This window comes from Carassius carassius, chromosome 37, assembly GCF_963082965.1.
Source record: "Carassius carassius chromosome 37, fCarCar2.1, whole genome shotgun sequence".
NCBI classification, from domain to species: Eukaryota; Metazoa; Chordata; class Actinopteri; order Cypriniformes; family Cyprinidae; genus Carassius; species Carassius carassius.
In genome coordinates this window covers 14,770,725-14,792,139 of record NC_081791.1, presented here as the reverse complement: position 1 = coordinate 14,792,139, position 21,415 = coordinate 14,770,725, and the positions used below count along the sequence as shown (strand labels likewise).

At 39.0% G+C, this 21,415-nt stretch overlaps 1 protein-coding gene across 1 annotated transcript in view; it reads right to left on the bottom strand.

The window, feature by feature from the left end:
- tnnc2.1 (troponin C2, fast skeletal type, tandem duplicate 1) overlaps window positions 1-21,415 on the bottom strand; it is a 32,422-nt gene extending 11,007 nt beyond the window's left edge. Inside the window, exons 1-4 of the mRNA XM_059527686.1 lie at window positions 21,262-21,415; window positions 16,587-16,641; window positions 16,270-16,413; window positions 6,717-6,831 (exon numbers count right to left, since the gene is read on the bottom strand). Coding sequence (XP_059383669.1) covers window positions 6,717-6,831; window positions 16,270-16,413; window positions 16,587-16,641; window positions 21,262-21,264 — 317 coding nt within the window. The 5' untranslated portion in view covers window positions 21,265-21,415. The remainder of the gene's footprint in view (window positions 1-6,716; window positions 6,832-16,269; window positions 16,414-16,586; window positions 16,642-21,261) is intronic.

The window sequence follows — 21,415 nt, the reverse complement described above, 5'->3', positions numbered from 1 at the left end:
TGGCAGTTCACTGAGTTCACTTAACCAAGTTAAGGACTGTTCCGTCGAAGTTCAAATCAGGTTTGGTACTGTTATGGTTAGCCGGTGTTCATTTTGTTTTCACTTAAAATGTTTATATAATGTTTACACTAAGTTTATATTGAGCCCCGAAGCTTTTGTCAGATGTCTAAGAGACATTACAAGCAGTCACGTGCTCAAACTTCACAGAAATCGTGGCTCAAGAGCAGAATGTTTTTGTTTTGTTTTGTTTTTGTCTCCTGGTGCTCTGTTTGGGGTAGCTTAGTAATTCAATAAGTGTAAGAGCCTTATATTGTTCTGTTTTTAAGTGGGGGCTCACATGGTAAGCTAATTGGGAGCAGTGATAATTGGAAGAGGTTGCATTCTCATACGCAAAGAATTTTTATTTTATTTTTTTTTGGTTGTTGTTATGGTCAGTTTCTGTATTGTAGTTAAACTCATGCATATGTTGTTTGTGTGTTTAGGAACAGCCCCACCCCCACCCCCACCCACCCACAAGTTTTTTTTTTTTTTTTTTCTCTCTTTCGCAAAGGGGTCCTCTGCTGGCATTTTTGAGAAATTTATTCGATGGCCTTTAGTAGCATAGGTGGTGCGGAAACGAGGCTGGTTAGTTGGAATGTACGTGGGCTAAATCATCCAGTGAAGCGAAACCAGGTATTCAGCCACCTTAATAAATTCAAATCGGATATAGTATATTTGCAGGAGACTCATTTGCTGAACAAGGACCATCCCAAACTTCACAGAGGAGGCTTTACGCAAATATACCACTCTGACTTTAACAGTAAGAGTAGAGGAGTTGCTGTTCTTATACATAGGAATGTACAATTTGTCGAGGAGGTCACTGTGAAGGATAAAAATGGTCGATATGTAATAATTAAGGGCAGACTTTATAATATGCCTGTGGTCCTGGCCAATGTATATGCACCTAATTGGGATAATGTACAGTTTTTTAGTGATTTCTTTTCTTTTTTACCTAGTCTTGATACGTATAATTTAATTTTAGGAGGGGATCTGAATTGTGTTTTACACCCAATTCTGGACCGCTCTAGTTCTACGGCTATTCCAGCTAGTAAATCAGCGCAATGTATCAATGCTTTTCTCCAAACATATGGCATAATGGACCCCTGGAGATTTAAGTACCCATCATCCAAACAGTTTTCATTCTATTCACCGGTGCATCAAACATATTCCAGAATTGATTATTTTCTGCTGGATAAGAAACTACTCCCTCTAATGACACAAGTGGAATATGATAATATAGTTATCTCAGATCATAGTCCAGTATTACTAAAGTTTCGTTTCCCAGGTAATTCAATCTCTCAGCGTATGTGGCACCTAAACTCAAGGCTTTTGGCAGATGAAGATTTTGTTAAATTCATAGAGACTCAAATTGATTTCTTCCTCGGGACAAATGAATCCCCAGAGATAAGTTACAGTACTATATGGGACACTCTGAAAGCGTTTGTGAGGGGTCAAATTATTTCGTATCAAGCTAGTGTTAATAAAAGGAAATCGTGGCGGATTACGGAAATATTGAATGAAATTAAGACAATCGATCAGTCACACTGTGCATTGTCCTCTGAGGTGTTGCATAAGGAGAGACTCCTGTTAAAAGCTGAATTTGATTCTTTGACCAGCGAGCGCGCAGAGGATCTCTATTTGAAATCATGTCAAATTCATTATGAACATGGCGAGCGTGCGGGCAGGTTTTTGTGTTATCAATTGAAGCAATCTGCAGCGGCGGGTATTATAGCGGCAATTGAAGACAGGGAGGGCAATATTATTACAGATCAACAGGGTATTAATAATCAGTTTAAATCTTTTTATGAGGCTTTATATACTTCGGAGGTGAATGACACTGACAGGATAGAAGAGTTTTTCAGCAACATAGAGTTGCCATCATTTAATGATTCAGACAGATCCACTTTAGAAGGCAACATAATAGCTCTTGAGATTGACAGTGCAATTAAGAAATTAAAATCTGGGAAAGCGCCAGGCCCTGACGGCTACCCGGCTGAGTTTTATAAGAAGTTTTCTGCCAAGTTAACGCCTCTGTTGAGTAAGGTATTTGAAGAGGCCCTCGTTTCAAATTCTCTCCCTCCAACCATGACACAAGCCACCATATCAGTCCTTCTTAAAAAGGATAAAGACCCACTTAAATGTGAATCCTACCGCCCGATCAGTTTACTTTGCTGCGATTATAAGATCCTGGCTAAGGTGCTAGCAGCTAGAGTAGAGCCAATTATGAGCAAAATAATTCATCCAGATCAGACTGGTTTTATTTCTGGCAGGCAGTTATCTAGCAATCTCCGCCGCTTATTTAACGTGATTTATTCACCCAAGGTTAACACTAACCCAGAGGTTTTAATATCCTTAGATGCTCATAAGGCATTTGATAGAATTGAATATGCTTACTTATTAACAACACTTAGGAGGTTTGGCTTTGGCCCTGTGTTCTGTTCATGGATCAAAATTCTATATACCAGCCCTCAAGCATTTATTCGAACGAATAGTATAATATCCAAATGCTTTCCGCTTTTTAGGGGGACAAGACAGGGGTGCCCGCTGTCTCCTCTGCTTTTTGATGCTGCTATTGAACCCCTTGCTATTATGCTTAGGAATGCAGCCGGTTTGGCTGGTATTCATAGAGAGGGACTTGTTCACAAACTAATGCTGTATGCAGATGATCTCCTCCTCTTTCTGTCCAATCCGCATTCCTCTATACCGATTGCTCTTACAATTATTTCCGATTTTGGAAATGTTTCGGGATATAAAATTAATTTGGCAAAGAGTCTCCTTTTTCCCCCAGAGCGCATCAAATGGCATTCCAATCTTTTCCATTTTCAGTAAGCCTCGACAGATTTCTTTATTTAGGTGTGAATGTAACTCGCAGTTATAAGGATTTATTCAACAGTAATTTTAAAACAGCATTTGATAAGGCCAAGCGCGATTTAGTACGGTGGTCAACTCTTCCCTTATCTTTGGCGGGGAGGATCAATTCCATTAAAATGACAATTTTACCAAGGTTTTTGTTTTTATTTCAGACAGTGCCAGTCTTTATACCCAAATCATTTTTCAAGGATTTGAGCAGTTGTATTTCTACTTTTATTTGGGATAAAAAAATTCCCCGCATAAGGAAAGAATATCTGGAAAGGAAGAAGGAGGATGGTGGATTGGCAATGCCGAACTTCTTGCATTATTATTGGGCAGCTAACCTTCATAAACTGACATTTTGGCTCTCTGACATGTTGGGGGAGGAAGCCCCAGTTTGGTTGCTCATGGAACAGCACGCGTGTAACCCAGTATCACTATGCTCTCGGCTCTGTTCTCCAATTCCCTTGAGCAAAAGCTTTTTTACGAATAACGGATTATTCGCGGATCACTTAGAATATGGTCACAATTCAGACTTCAGTTCAACAGCAAACAAGCATTGCACTCAGCTCCCATCCTGTCGAACCATATGTTTCCTCCGTCCCTCATAGATTCTGCATTTCAGCGCTGGTCTAGAAATGGAGTCAAGCGTGTTAAGGACCTCTTTAAAGACGACATGTTTATTTCATTCCAGCAATTAAGAATAGATTTTGAGATACCTCAATCCAACTTCTTTAGGTATCTACAGGTCCGTAGTTTCGTCAAAAAACATTTTTCTCCTTCTTTGAACAAGCCAGAGGGTGGCTGGATTGATGAGCTCTTAAATATGGACTCCTCTCTTAAGGGTATGGTGTCTATCATATATGAGAACATCCAAAGATTCGCTTCCCCATCTCTTGATCATATAAAGAGGCAGTGGGAGGAGGAGCTGGGTACAGAAATATCTGATTTAGCTTGGCAACGGGCAATAGAATTGGTGCAATTTAAGGTACTTCACAGGCTCCATCTTTCTAGGAGCAAGCTGGCTAAAATGTATCCAGGGTCAGACGCAACATGCCCCAGATGTAATCTGGAACCAGCAGACCTGAGTCACATGCTCTGGGAATGCCCCAGATTAACAAAATTCTGGGCTGACATTTTCAGAACGTTTTCATTTATTTGTAACAAAGATCTTGATCCCAATCCTCTGACTTCCATCTTTGGGGTAGTGCCGGAAGAATTGCAGCTAACAACCAATCAGATAGAGCTCATAGCTTTCTCCACATTATTGGCTAGACGCCTGATTCTTCTCAACTGGAAAAAGGCATTGCCACCATCTTACAAACGCTGGGTTACTGAGGTGATGTCGTGTCTTAAACTTGAGCATCTTAAATACACTATCCGAGGTACCTCTGCAAAGTTTTATGGGGTCTGGCAGCCCTTTTTATCTTATTTGAATCTTCATTGGCCAGTATAGTATAATCAGTACTATGTGTATTCCCCCCCCTCCCTCCCTCCCTTTTTTTTTTTTTTGCTGCAGGGGTGTGTATGTTGATGTGTGAATAAGTATGTAGATCCAGAATTAATGTTGTTCATGGTTCTGTGTATTGTGTTTGTGGAAAACAGAAAAATCAATAAAAATATTTGTATAATAATAATAAAATGTAAGGAGTAGAAAGTACAGATACTTGCGTGAAAATGTAAGGAGTAGAAGTAAAAAGTCGGCTAAAAAATAATTACTCAAGTAAAGTATAGATACCCCAAATTTCTACTTAAGTAATGTAACGAAGTATTTGTACTTCGTTACTTGACACCTCTGCTGATAGGCTTGACACTGGAGCGAGCGCTGAGGCTTGACTCCGGAGCATCCGGTGGGCTTGATATCGGTGTGGCCAGCGGGCTGGAGAGAGCCCTGGCTGGCAGGCTTGACATCAGCATGACTGGCGGGCCTGTCTTCGTATCGGCAGGCAAATTTAATCTAGGCGGGCCAGCAGGCTTGACTTCAGAGCAGCCGGCAAACTTGAATTCAGAGCTGCCGGCAGGCTTGTCTTTGAGCGACCGGTGTGCTGGAGAGAGCCACGGCTAGCGAAATTGACAACAGTGCAGCCGGCAAGCTTAACTTCTGGGAGGCTGTTAGGCTTGTCTTCAGCACAGCTGGTGAACTTGACTTCTGAGCAGTTGACAGGCTTGTCTTCAGCACAGCTGGAGTGAGCCACGGCTGTGGCCATGACAATGGCGCGGCGGGTACACTTCACAGCGGGCGGTCTTCATACCGCGGAGAACAAAAGAAAAACAAATGACTACTCAAAAAATGAAAAAAAGGAAGAAGGAAAACATGGAACAAAGTCTGACCACTACATTGATAATTGCTACAAAAAACACTTTGAATTCAGAAAGCTTTGAAGTACAAACACAAATACACACTTGGAAAATATTTGGAAAACACTTTTCACCAGTATCCTATTTCTACAGCTTCAACTGATGTTCTCTTGCTTTCATTTCGTTTCCTCTAGCACTCCCGTAGAACTGGCCCTGGATACAGTTAATTGCTATTAAATATATTATGAGTATTTCATACAGGTTTTCATAAAGCAATATTGGTTACTGGTATCCACGTCAGTAGCATGAGAGGGCACTTATAGTGTCTGTATAGAGATGCTAAAAAAGCTAGAAATTAAATTAGTATTTATAATGAAATACAAATTTTTAATAATGAAAATGTCTGCTTGTTCTATGTATCAGGGTTTGAACCATTAGAATCAGAATCAGTATCAGAATCAGAAAGAGCTTAATTTCCAAGTGTGTTTACACACGCAAGGAATTCATCTTGGTGTCAGGAGCTTCCAGTACAGAAAGTACAGAGATAGTGCATACATACATATAATTTACAAAAAAAAAAAAACCTACTAAAAATAAAGAGAATCAACAAAAAAAGAAAAAGAAAATGTCAATAGACAGAATTGTGATTGTGCATATGAGCTATTTACATGTAAAATGTAAGTTATTTTTAGATATACTGTCCTGAGATGTGTTGTTCAAGTGGGAAATGGCCTGGGGGAAAATATCTTCTGTGTCTGGCTGTTTTGGTCCTCAGATTTCTGTAGCACAACAGTTCAAAGAGGAAGTGTAATGGGTGTGAGGGGTCCAGAGTGATTTTACCAGCCCTTTTCCTCATTCTGGAGGTGTAAATGTCTTGGAGATTAGGCAGGGGGACATCAGTAATCTTCTAAGCCATCCTGACTGTCCGTTGTTGTCTCCTGATGTCTGATTTGGAAGCTGAGCCAAACCAAACAGTTATAGATGAACACAGGACAGACTCAATGACAGCCAAGTAAAACTGTGTGAGCAAAGGAAGTACATCCACTGCTGGGCCTTTTTCACAATAGCGTCAATGTGATTGTCCCACTTCAAATCCTGAGAGATGATGGTGCCCAGTAATCTGAATGACTCTACTGCAACCAGTGCTGCTCCTAGACTTTTGGAGGTGATACGCAAAAGTGTGTTGGCCAGGGAAGAGGGACGTGAGTGATTATGAACGAATGAATGAAACACATTTGTACATGTTTCTCTCAGCCTCAAATCGTGCTCACAGAATGCGCTTGAGAAACAGTGTCTCTTCCGTGGCTCGGTATGCTTTCAAATCATTTTATCAAATCATTTGTCTGGAGCGAGACTGTACAACATTCATGTTACATGATTTGATTTGACTGATTTTTACGTAGAAAGGGCAACAAATATTTGTGTCTGTGATACAATGAGCATGGATACCATAGTGTAAGTAAGTTTTTTTTCTTGGGCCCTAATAACCTTTCCTCACACTGTTTCGATGGTAACATCACATTACATACTTGTCAAAGACACGGAAGCATTCAGATAGTTCCTCCTCAGACTTGCCAGCTTGATCTTCTTTTAGCTGCTGCACCATCATGACCAAGAACTCCTCAAAGTCAATAGTGCCACTGCCTAAGAATGCAAAACTGAGATGTGATGGGACAGACCGAAATGCAGACAGGAATGAACAGAAAATAGTTTGTGTATTTGGTTTCTAAAATGTGGTAGGAAAAAAACAAGTTTAAAGGGATTATTCACCAAAAAATAAAAATTCTGTCATCATTAACTCAACCCTCTTGTTGTTTCAAACCTGTATGATTCTGCTAGAGGTATTTTGAAGAATGTTGGTAACCACCACTTCTTTTATATGATCATTCTTCAATAATTACATCTTTAACCCTGCATCGATGGCTGCCAGACACAACCAATGGAGATCTAATACCTCCTTGTTACAGGACTTTACATCTGTGGCTGATTTATGCAGCTCTTTGGCAGAGTTTTTACCCGATTAACAGAGATTCAGCCACGGAGCCCCAAGTATTATGGGAAACCAATTAATTTACATTTATATTTATGCATTTAGCAGATGCTTGTATCCAAAGTGACTTATATTGCATTCAGGCTATATATTCTTTCCTGTACCTGTGTTCCCTGTACCCTACATTTACCCATAATGCTTCATTATGGGTAAATGTATAAGCTTTTCATTCTTTAATAAAAATTGTAGGGAGAGCCATAAATTTGAATTAGAAAATCAAATTGATCTACATTTTGTGAGACCAAAGCCAAAACAGTAACTGTTCTTAAATCAGAATTGAAATCTATATATTTAAATAGAGCTGAATTCATCATACATTGTACTAGACAATCATATTATTTCTATCGAGAACGCTCTTCCAAGCTATTGGCTTTGAGGTTGAACGATGGTGAGTCTAAGGCCAGTATATCGGCTATTAGACATGAGGGCTCATTATATACTCAACCTAAGGATGTAAACAGAGTATTTGAAAACTACTACCAACATTTGTATACTTCCAGCTCTAACCCAACAAATGTTGGTTTATCCCTTAAACATTAAAATATTCCCAAATGAAATGACTCTCAGCGCAATATATTGGATAGCCCTTTGACGATTAAGGAATTAAAATCTGCCCTGCATTCCATGAGCAGAAATAAAGCCCCTGGGCTAGATGGAATTCCCCAAGAGTTACTGAAGACACTATGGGACATTATAGCCCCCTTGATTCTTAATTCTCTTAATTTTGCATACGAAAAAGGGGCTTTACCCAGGGACCTACCACAACTTTAATAACTTTGCTGCTGAAGAAAGGGAAGGATCCACTCAAATGCTATAGTTACGGGCCAATTAACCTGCTGCTCTACATTAACATTTACATTTAATCATTTAGCAGACATTTTTATCCAAAGCAACTTACTAATGAGAACAATAGAAGCAATCAGACCAACAAGAGAACAACAACACTATACAAATGCCATGACAAGTCTCAGTTAGTCTAGTACAGAACACATTTTTTTTAAGAAAATGATAGACAAGAAAAGAAAAAAGGTAAGTTCTAGTATTAGTTGGTTAAGTGCTGGCGGAAAAAGATGAGTCTTTAGATGTTTTTTGAAAATGAGTAAAGACTCCGAGATCGGGAGGTCATTCCACCAGATTGGCACAGTCCAGGAAAAGGTCCGTGAGAGTGATTTTGAACCTCTTTGGGATGGCACCACAAGGCGTCGTTCACTTGCAGAGCGCAAACTTCTGGAAGGCACTCAAGATTGAACTAGTGAGCTTAGGTATGTTGGTGCCGTGCCAGTGGTCATCTTGTAGGCAAGCATCAGTACCTTAAATTTGATGTGAGCGGCAACTGGTAGCCAGTGTAACCTGATGAAGAGAGGAGTAAATTGAGCTGATTTCTGGCTCATTGAAGACAACCCTCGCTGCTGCATTCTGGATCAATTGCAAAGGCTTGATAGTACTGTACTTGCAGGAAGACCTGCCAGGAGAGTATTACAATAGTCCAGTCTGGAGAGAACAAGAGCTTGGACAAGAAGTTGGGTGGCTTGCTCTGACAGGAAGGGTCTAATCTTCCTAATGTTGTATAAGGCAAATCTGCAGGACCAGGTCGTTGTAGCAATATGGTCTGTGAAGCTTAACTGATTATCTAGTACTAAGCCTTGAGGAACCCCAGTAGCAAGTTGTTGTGACTTAGAAACTTCACCCCTCCAAGACACCCTGAAGGATCTGTCAGAGAGGTAGGACTTAAACCACAGGAGTGCGGTTCCAGAGATGCCCATCTTTCTGAGGGTGGACAGGAGAATATGGTGATTAACAGTGTCAAAAGCAGCAGACAGGTCCAGCAAGATGAGTACTGAGGATTTTGAAGCTGCTCTTGCCAGTCGTAGGGCTTCAGTAACCGACAGCAGGGCCGAATTAGTTTAATGGCCGCTTTTGAAGCCAGATTGGTTGCTGTTCAGGAGGTTGTTCTGTACAAGGAACATAGGGAACTGGTTGAGCAAAGGTCGCTCAAGTGTCTCTGCAATGAATGGAAGAAGGGATACCGTCTGTAGTTTTCTAGATGTGCTGGATTTAGAGATGGTTTCTTCAGCAGTGGGCTTACCTGAGCCTGCTTAAATGCTGAGGGAAATGTTCCAGAGTGAAGAGAGGAGTTGATAATGTGATATGAGATAATGTGATATGGTCCTGAAACTTGTGTGTAACTTGTTTAAAACGTCTATCCACAGATTCAAAGCTAATTACAAAAGCCCTGGCTTTAAGATTGGATTGATGTACAGGAGACTTAATTGACTAAGACTAATCAGGTTTTATGGGGGAGATTTGCTGCAGTCAATGTACATAGGCTTCTTCATTTTATTCAACAAGCAGACTCAGAGAAAGCATTCGACAGAATTGAGTGGAGTTTTTTGTGGTTTGGCTGTTTATTTCTACAAGCAGTCAAAACTATATATAGAGTAATCACTGGTTCTTATATCTCCTTTCATTTTTTCAGAATTATTCTGATAACTTGGTTGTAGCTATGTTTCAGCTATCTAACATAGTCCTGGAGATGAATGGGGAAACGTCTCTCCTCTGAGGTTCATGGCAACTGCAGAGCAGCTGGTGTATCCAGTTTTTCAGGCAACTGAAGATCTTCACAGCCTCCTTTTCTTTCGTGACCAGGCTTTAAACAACTTCGGATGCAGTCTCCATTTCAGTAGAACAGGGAATTTCAGGAAACAGGGACCCTTTTTCAGACGGTAGTGTTTACCAGGTGAAGTCCTGAAACTTGTTTGTATGTCAGATTCGGATTTGATCAACATGTCACTTCAGGATTTGTTGCAACCTTATAGAAAACAGGACCTGAGGCATTCATAATGACAGCAAGTATCCAATTGGGAACATAACTATAATTACGCACTAACACGTCATCTCCAGCCATGAACACTCTCAATTTGGCACTTTTGTCATGACTCCCTTGTTGTTGTTTTTGCAACACTTTGGCTTTAAGGTCTGGTAAGAGAAGATTGAAAGTAGATCTCAACTTCCTTGCCATGAGCACCTTGGCAGGTGACACCCCTATTGTCGAATGTGGGGTGATCCAATAGTTGAACAAGAATTCTGATAACCTGGTTTCCAAGGTATGAAGAAAAAGCCATTTCCAGAAAATAAGATCTGAGGTAAGTTTCTCAATGGTAGCTTGTGATGTTGATGAGGTCATGGGGTAAATGTCCATCCATTTAGACTGTGCATCTATAATTACCAAAAACATCTTTCCCAAGAAAGGGGCCGCATAATCTAACTGGTTTGAATTCCAGCATGTCCAGTATTAAAACTTTATCTGGATTACCTTGATCTTGTTCCACTTCCAAACTGTATTCCCAATTGGGAATATTGTCGTTCTGCTGGTATCAGTGTACAGGATGTAAACCCTAGGGGTTTCTTAGTGTTATCTTCCATTCGATGTGAAAGCTCCCAGGCCGTATAAAGAGGCATCACATGAGAGGATCAACTCTTTCTCAGAAGAATAGTGTACTAACACATCTGCCGACTGTAGGAGTTCCTTTGATTTCTGGAAAGTCTTAGTTTGGGAATCGCCTTAGCACCATTGTGTGCCCTTTCTTAACAGTCAGTGGAGGGGAGCTAGGACACTGGACAAATTAGGTAGAAGCTTGTTATAGCAGTTCAGCACCCCCAAGTAAGCTTTTAATTAAGTGACATTAGTGGGACATACAAAGACAGTTTATAAGAGACATGCCACTTTCTCAATCCTCAATACAACTATATAAGGAAAACCCGTAACGGCAAAGATGGCGGTTGTGTGCACATGTCCCGCCTCTCCCGCTGGAAAGCCAATCATCTGCTTTTAACAGTCAAGCCGGGAAACATTTAAGCCTATCGTCTGGTTCCACTGACGTATGCGCACAGTTGAGGAACCCTTGCGCATGCGTAGTAAAGGTATAACCTGTGGGGAAAAAGGCATTTTAAACCTTATTTTGGGGCAAAGTCATCAAAATTTTTCAGCGATATTTATTATATTTTACTGCTGTTTCTATACATGCTGTTTTCATGTCCCGGTGACCAGTGAAAGGGCAGTTCTGACTCTCTGCCCATTCATTTAGATAGAAGCTGGTCTTGTTATTCTGAAAAAGCTGCCCAGAGGTGTTGCCAAGATGGCGGCCGGGTGGCACGACTTGCCTGAAAGGACTTTGGACACAGAGCCTTTGTCAATGCTTGCAAATGCTTGTAAACCCTGGGCATCAACCAGATGACTCAAGTAATGCACTTTCTTTTTAAAGGAATTCACATTTGTTCATTTTTAGGCGCAGATCAGCATCTTGTAGCTGAGTAATCGCAACATCCAGGGTTTGCAAGTGCCCTTCATCCATCACCCCAGTGATCAGGATCATCAGGATCATCAAGATAGACCACTACATGGGTTAATCCGAGCAGACAACGTTCCTGTGGTTGCCATCAGCCCTGCTTTATTCACCTCTAGTTTTGACATGCACATCCATTTCCACTTGAAATTCATCTTCTGTCATCTATAACTGTCCATTCAAAAATATCCACTGAAAGAGTGAAATTCATAAAGCACTTTGGTCCTATAAGTGCCTCTCTGTGGAAAAACCACAGCATTGGCCTCCGGCCATTTTGTAAAATAGTCCATGGTGACCACCACAAACCGATTTCCTCTAGGGCTCTGGGGAAATGGTCCAAACACAGCCACAGCCACATGATCCATGGGACAGCCGACCAGACGTTGTTGCAGTGGGGCATGTGACTGCCCCGTTTGCCCCTTTTTTGGCAGTGCAGGCATCACATAGATGACAGTAGGACTCTACATACCTAAGAAAAGGTGTTCCAGTAGTACTTTAATGTTTTGTTCACCCAAAAAATTTCCTACTTCCAGCTGTCCATCCATTGCCTCCAAAACCAAGTGATGACAGCACTACTCTCTGCCACTTGGTTATGCCAGTTGCAGGTTCCATATATCCCCTCCGCAACACTCATATTCAATGCCAGGCCATCTCGCATGGACCACAGCCCCCTCACCACTGGTTCAAAAGCCGCAACCTCTTCCCACGCTAGCCTTTGCCCTGTTTTCACCCAGTTAATGAGTACCTGGAGTTCGGGTCCTTATGCTATTCAATGGCCCATGCTACATTTTAATCAGGCAGCAATGAACAACAAAAACCCTACATCTGCTTTTCTGGGGTCTTGTCAGACATTTTTCTGCCTCATATATCCAGCTAACAGCTCACACTGTGGGCAAGTAGCCCGACAGGTGCATCTTGACAACCCAGCCGCATTCTGATGACTTTTCCCTTCCGATACTGGATGGTCAATTGAAACTCCTGTAGGAGTTCTATCCACCGAGAACCTGTTTCTATGGCTCCCAGAAAGACAACAGCCTAGCGCAGTGATGCGTGATCTGTTCGGATCACAAAAGGGAGACCACAGAGGTGATGCCTGAAATGGCTGAACTGCCTCTACCACGGCTTAAAGTTCTTGTTGGGTTACATAGTAATTATGCCCTGCTCTGCTGAAGGCCAGACTGTAATAGGCTATGACTCTCTCCCCTTTTATAACCTCCTGGGAGAGAATGGTGCCTAGGCCTACATTACTCGCATCTGTGTCCAGGATGAACGGTAATCTAGGGTCTGGTGCAACTAAGATTATGGCATGACACAAAGCCTACTGCTGTTCTTGTCCCCACTGAAACCGCTGTGGTTTCTTTGTTAGCTGATGGAGAAGGGTGGCAACAGTGGCAAACCCTGGGACAAATTTCCGATATTATGACACCAGGAAAGCCCTCAACTGCCTAAGGCTGCATGGGACTGGCCAATTGCAGACAGCTGCAGTTTTCTGATCATCAGTGGCCACTCCTGCTGCACTCATATAGTAGCCCAGAAAGGTTACTGCTTTCTGCATCAGCTGGCACTTCTCCGGATGTAGCTTTAAAATAGTTATTATTATTAGTTGAATATACTTCAGAGGATAAACTTTTTATTCTCTGTGTTATCTCTGACACCACCTGCTGGTTATTTTAAAGAGATCAATACTGCAGTATCAAAATTCTTGTGGAATAATAAAAGGCCAAGAATTCGTCTTAAATCTATGCACCAGCTAAAACCTCATGGTGGCTTAACCCTACCCTATTATTTAGCATTCCAGATGACACCCCTGTTCCATGGCCGATTTAGAAACTAATTTGGCATAATAATAATAATATTTGTACTGGTAACAAATCATTAATTTCCAAATGCTGGGTTGAATGTGGTATTTACACTTTAAAAGACCTGTACAATGATTATGGGCTCAAGTCCTATCAGATTCTAAAGAATGAATTAATTTTCCCAGGATTCTCCTTTTACTTGTACTTAAAAGGGTGGTTGCAATATACTGTAGACAACGTCATTGTTTACAATACAACCAAAGCACATGCCACTGAGGACAGGGGCGGGACATTTAGACATGAACTAGACGCGGTTTAGCCAATCACAACACACTGGACTAGCTAACCAATCAGAGTCTATCGTGTATGTCTGAGGGAGTGGCTTCATAAAAGCAGGAAATAATCAGTGCATTTCTCAGAGAAGGAACAGAGCGGTGAAAAATAAAGATAAATTATTTGAAAAAATAATGAGTGTTTTTTTAAAACAAAGCATGAACGCATGTTAGACTGCACCTCATAATCAATAAATCAAACCTAGAAAAAACAGTCAACCACCCCTTTAAGATTAGGATCTGTAGTGAAAGCCTATGGATACCCTGGTTGATTAAAATATCACCTCATCCTATGATAAACTGGATGGATTCTTAAATGGCTTCCAGAAGTTTTGTGAGTATAATCAGGGGTACACATACTGCAAGTGGTCTGCAGGTCCGCAAGCACAACAATTAGTTCAGAGCGCACATTTGAGTACCGACATGGTTGACAGCTTTTAATGCACAATTACCATTTTAGACTGACAAACTGTACTTTATAAGATTTCTATTCAAACTAAAAGCAAAAATCTAGGCTACCCGCTAACATTTTTTAAGCACAATGCAAAACCATGACATTTCATGCACTGATACTCTACAATCGGCAGTGCTAAACCCGGAAGTGCATAGACTTACTTGCTGGCAACCCACCAAAATAAAAGCTTGCAGATTTTAAGTTTGCAAATTAAAAAAAATCTAATTAAAATTAATAATTAAGGTTCAAATTAAAATAATAATAATAGTATTTTATTTTTAAGTTTACTATAAAATAACTGTATTTAATACTCCCTTCTTTCACTAGCAGCTCAAGTCAAGGGACATGTATGAATATGTTTTTGGATTGTTCCCAAGTTGTATTGCTCTGGTCCTTCATACAGGACTTGTTGTTGGATCTTCTAAAGACTCAAATCCATAAGGACTCACTGCTTTGTCTTTTGCTGGATGATTCATTGCTGTCATTGTATGTCAATCAAAAAAAGGGATTCTATCTGCTTCTCTTACGAGAAGGGTATTCCTGCACAACCGGAGGCTGCAGTTTCAGGACCGCAGTTCTTGGACCGCAGCTTTAGGACCCTAGTTTTTTTGTGACAGCGCCACCTACCGTACTGGATCATCACTAATTAAAGATGGACGACGTGGACAGCAATCAGACGGTGAGTACCGATATTTAATTAAGTTTTATTTTATAACGTTTTAACAGTGCGAAGATTACATAGAGAGAACTGCTAACTATGAATTAATGATTAATTCCCACCAAATTAAGAATTTGTGAGCTAGTTTTATTAATTACTACGACGTTAATTCGTGGCCATGATTTCATAAATCCTTGTTGAGTTTTAATGACGAAGTATTATAAGTGAACCTAGCCTGCACAGTAATTAAACTTATCAGATGACAAGAGCATGGTTGATGTAAGGTTTGTAAGATTTACCTGCAGCTTAATGTATTAGTGTGAATACTGGCTTAATAGTCGTTGTTTTACCATATTTATGTATAAAATATCTTTCATAATTAAACTGCACTGACTGCCTAGTTGCAGTATGTGTTAGCCTGTTGTTTTGGCATTGTTTTGCAATGATGAATGAGGTTCTTCTTTTTTTACAATTGTTTTAAAATTGATATAGGCCTACATCAATTTTACAAAATTGATATTTATGTTTTGTGTAAGTTCATGTTTAAATTTAAAATTGTGACTCAAAGCACACTTAGTAATTAACCTCTGCTGCATTTTGAATCAAAAATCACATTTAAAAACAAATACTACTGAGATTAATATATTGATGCTATATACAAAGTAACGTGACTGCAAACTAAAACAACAGGGTACTAAAACTGCGGTCCTGAAACTGCAGCCATCGCTATATCGTCCAGTACGGTAGGTGGCGCTGTCATGAAAAACTAGGGTCCTAGAACTGCGGTCCTAGATCTGCGTTCCTGAATCTGCAGCCTCCGGTTGTGCAGGAACATACTATTGTCTATTACTGCTGCCAAAAAGGTTATTCTGAAATTGTGGTTTGATCCATCCACCCCAGTTAGGTTTACTTGGATGTCATATGTATTTGCTTGACATTGTCCTTTTGGAGTGTAACACAGCCAAACTATACATGGTGTCACCAGAAAGACAATACAATTTTGGTTGGACCTTATTGACACTTTATTAATTTACTTGTAATCTTGCTAATATTGTTTTTTAATATTATATTGTAAGTCCCCCCCCCCCCCCCCCATGTTTTTTATGTATATGGCAAAAGTTCAGGCTCTGCTGTGAATAGTTACAAACCTAAAATGTTTCATAAATAATGAATCAATCAATAAATAAATAGAATAAAAAGAATGTTGGTAACCAAACAGTTGTCGGTAGCCATTGACTTTCATAGTATTGAAAAACTATGTCAATGGCTATCGTCAACGGCTGGGTACCCACATTCTTCAAAATATCTATTATGTTCACCAAAATAAAATAAAAAAATCATACAGGTTTGAAATTACATGATAGTGAGTAAATAATGACAGAATTCACATTTTGCATGTAAACTCTTATTCAGTGTAGTCCATTTTTGGGACACGACCCAACTTACCATCTTCATCTACTTCTTCAATGATGGCATCTAGTTCCTCTCTGGATGGATTCTGACCCAGCATCCTCATGACGGTACCCAGCTCCTTGGTGCTGATATCACCGCCACCGTCTGTGTCGAACATGTCGAAGGCAGCCTTGAACTCTTTGATTTGAGATGGAAAGAAAGGAAAAAAAAGAAATAATTTAAAACAAGATGTGAAAAGCTGCATAATAAGATTTTTATAAACTGAATATTCACCACTTAAAGGCAAGAAGTGTGAATAAAATTTTCTGAATGAGCAAAATCATGTAGAGATTGCCAAAGTTCACACTCACCAGCAATCATTTCTTCACTCAGGAAAGAGCGGGCATCATTCTGGGCATCAGTGGGCTAATGAAAAGAAAAAAAAAGAATGCGATATACTAAGATCCGCATGGTGCACAAATCAGACTGAAAATTTGAAATGACTTTGCTCATTATTTGGAACTGGACAACCTTCACATGTGGTTCCTAGTATTGGATTAAGGAAAATATATTTCCAGGTATATTCATGGCAAATAAAGATCAGACAAGGACAACTTTCTGAAAAGCATTTCCTTTTAAACAGTTCTGTCTGAGTTCAACTTTATAAAGTAAAAATATGTAGAAACTCAAGTGGTCTTAAAAAGCATTTGGTAAAATAAGAGTTATAATAAATATTAATTATCAAACAGCATTAGTGTAAAAGTGAAATATTATCACTGCATTAAATAAACAAATATCAAATCAGATGAAATTTTCAAACAAATGATGCAATAGCCTTTATCATACATAACAAAATTACAGTAAGTAATTAGCTTTCTATTTTATTTAATGCAATTAAATTCATATTTTATTTATAGACTGAATCTCAAATAATACTTTACAGGTAACCTGAAGGTGGACACTTGAGACACTTAACCCTTGTGTGGTCTTTTACACACAAGAATTTTACATTTTGAATATTAAAAAATCTTAGCTTCATTGGAATGGAGAGAAACTGGTGACTTTTATGGCACTTGGTGTGTGACCACCCACAAAAAATGAGGGCATGATTCGAAAAGCTAAGTGCTCGTAGAAAAAATTGTCACACTCATGTTCTTTGGTCAAATATGACTGACTATATGAAATTAATGGGAAATGGGAAAAAATAAATGAAAATACAGACAATTTGTGTGTGTACAATCTACAAATCCCCATGATGAAAAAATTGCACAGCAATTAAGGGGTGAAACTCTAAAACATCTAGAGTGTAAAATCAGCACACCCTCGCGCTGACACACACACACACTTGTATACACACACCCCATGAACTGGTGTGCCTGTAACTGTCTGAGTTACAGGCACAGCAACTATGCACAGCAACACAGCAACTATGTAAAATAATGTAAAATATTTTTTTTATTTTATTTTTTTTATTTTTTTTAATTTAATAATTTTTTTATTTTACTATGTAAAATAAAATCAATAATTCAACTACAATTCAGTATTGGAACAATAACAGCAAGGAAGGGGTTACACTAAAACATCAGGAGTGCAAAACAGCCACATACACTCTCACACACAAATATACACACTCAAGTGAATTGGTATGGCCATAACCATATAGCCAAAATGAGTCAGAAAACTGAAATAAGAGGTTAAAACGAGATCAGGCCCAGAAGGATTAAGCTCCGATAAAGCGTTCTTGATTATTTTTATTACATTTTATAGAGTTTTAATGTTTTGTATAACAAAATAATTTTTGTATTCAGGTTTGACTATAGTAATAATAATTGAAAAAGGGCTGGACGATTCATCGCTTGCAATTGTCATACCTCTTTAGTAAAGCTGGTTCTGTGATTAGTACTGAATATCCATTACCTGCTTTCAAATGGAGCAGCACGTTCTACACAGAGCCGTAGTTTGCTGACAATCTACGCAATATCGCGTTCATAATCGCAGATGAATCGCATTTGGTTATAAACGCGATATTGAGTAGCTTGTCAGCGTGCAGCCCTAATATATATATATATATATATATATATATATATATATATATATATATATATATATATAAACCTTGACAAGCAGTAGTCTTTGAGAATGCCTTAATATGCATTTAAATCCACAACCTAATAAAAGCAAACAGTTATGTATAAAAACAACTATGGAATTCAAACGTCTCTCTATTGATTCATATACAGGCATCTAGTGGTTATACCATGAAATTACATGTTTTTCTTTCCTTGCTCTCACCAGGAGGTGCTAATCTGCTTTAAAAAAAGTATTTTAAAGTGTAACTAAACCCCTGCTCAGAGCCTGACTCCACCCACTGACAATATTTGAAAAATGCTGAAAAGTGGGCAGATCACAGCGGAGATAGAGGGGACGAACCTAGGGCGGGGCTGAGCGAGTGCGGCGTGATCCTGAGACTCGCAGTGACAGATTGATTGACAGCTGCTGTCAGAGACGCTAAAATGGAGAGTGACTGTAGTGACGCAAGTAGCTTTGCAACAGAGCGATCATTTGAAGTAGAGGACTTTTCTCCCCCACTTTCACCTGAAGTGGAGGGTGTCGAGGTGTCTGTTCATATCAATTCGAGCCGCTGGCTCAAACTGCGGTCTTAACTCCCGCACCGCGTCGCTTTTCAGCGCGAGCTGTGTGGAGAAGCCCATTTCCACCTTCATTGCGTTGGAGAAGCAATCCCGTGTAAAATGCAGTTTGCACACTCGAGCTCTAGGCGGGAAGTTGCGGTCTTCCAGGTCAAGTACATGCAACCACTGGCGCTTAATTTTAAAGTCTGCCTGTAAACTATGCAGTCCAGCAGTGCTGTCGCAACTAGCAACACACCTACGTACCATCCTGACCACTGTACTAAATACAGATAAATCAACGCTAACTTGAAGATCTAAATAACTATATAACTGCTATGCTAAATAGATGCTATATTAGTCTATCCTGGTCGTTACCAATACTCGCAATTCCAGCTCCTGACTCACTACAGTGATTTTGATGGTTTTATACTGCCAAGGGCGTGGTAGCTCGTACCAAGGGGCGTGGTGAGCTGGAAACTGCTTACGTCACCTGCCACCGCTTACGTCACTTGCCACCGCAACATCCAATAGGAAAAATCAACTGCAGTAGCCACCGTTCAACCTGAAGAGGGCAGCACTCAGATGTTTTTACACCATATATTGTAGAATTAAAACACTTTATATTGAAATGTCAAAAAAGTTACTCGAATCAATGAACAGCACTAATAAAGCCCCATTCTTATAGATCATTAACTAAAAAAAGTTGGTTTAGGGTTTAGTTACTCTTTAAAGGCCTAGTCTCAGTTTTAATAAGAGATACTGCATTGATAGAAAAATAATCGTAAAAAAAATAGATAATTTCTTTTGTTACTATTTTCAATTGGAAAAATGTATAATACTTATTGCATAAATATTAATTATTACCATAAAATTATCTAAAAATACAAAAATAATAATAATAATATTATTAAAACAAAAATATATTAGATTGATTTCACTCAAGAAAAAAAAAGAAGTTAAATTTCAGCTGTCTGGTCACTTTTGAGACCATGAGTGTGACTACGAAATGAGGAGAGCACAAGGGTTTAATAATTAAATTAATCAATTTCTTTAGATTTTAGAAAAACAAAACAAAATTAAAAATGCATACATTAAAAAGTATATGGTTATGTATATACAATAAATATATAAAATAAATTAAGTAACATCTATTTAGAACTGAAGGAATAATGTCATGACTAGCTCCACATCACAAATCACTGTAGATAACATGCGGAATTTACTCCACTTCCATATGTCCTCAAGTGAAGCAGATTTAATGGGTTTCTACTAAAGCTATTATTGAAGAGTTAAAAGGAAAGAACACACTATTATTTGAATAGATTAATTCTACAGCCATAAAAAAGACAATGCGACAGAAAAATGAAACTGATTTATTTACCTAATGATGACAAGATCTCTCATATCTCACTTTAGTAATGAAGGTGATATAATAATATTATATAAGAGTAAAAGGAAATAAGTAAGAACAAGTCCTCAAATTGTAATAATATTGAATGCATAAACATTTCATGAAATTGTATTTAATATGTTCCCTAAAGAAGGCATGATATGGGAGAAGCGTACAGTCTCTATATGCCTACTGTACATTGCATCAATGAGTTTCTCCATGAAATGTATTCTGGAACATGTAAGATAAATGTACAAGTACAAGAGATCTGTCAAACAATATGTTCTTGCATAGTCCAGAACTGAACACAGTGTTTAAATATAGCTGCAGTTCCTACTGTAATAAATCTCCATACGATTCACTTCAATATGATAGGGAAGGGCACAAAAAGTACCCAGTGACCCTTTTGCCTGTTCTTGCCCTGGTTTTGTTTAAAAAGGCTATTTAGAACCAACATGAATATACATCTCTCACCTCTCATAGATCCAGAATCATGTTGTTCACATTCACATTCTCAGGAGGAATCACAGAATGACACTGTAAATGTCAAAGGACCATAGTCTTAGCACTGTAATAAAACCCTGTTAGTTCCCTCTCTGATGATGTGGATTACCACAGGTATCCAGAAACCACAATCACCAACACTAGCAAAGGCAAGGAAGAAAAGTCACTTGTCAATCACTAGAAAATACTTAACAGTAGTGATGGTTCGAATATTAATTGTACTGTAAATATATTTGCAAAACACTGCAAGCCAAAAAGACTCATGAAAGCCTTATATTTGAACAGGCTCAGTGTTGACACATAAAGTTCTATATTTAAAATGTGCTTTATGTGTAGCATCTATGCAAACTGGTTTTATTCAAGGAAAATATAATTTCATGTGACCGAATCAGCTTGATTTCATTAAGTTAAAATGGCCATGTTAAACCTACACATATCCACTTTTCCATTCTCTTCTAGATCTCCAAGAATATTGTCCAGTCATAAGTATGAATCATATCTAATAATTTCCAGAAATCTTACCATATTGACAGCTTGTTATTGAGATCAAAGCGTATATGAAAACAATAACAGTCTTCTGTCCAGCAGCCTTCCTCCTAAATGTACGTCTCCAGACTCTCTAATAAGACTCTCACTCTTCCAGAAAATGGCCAGGATTGGACAAGAAACTCTACAG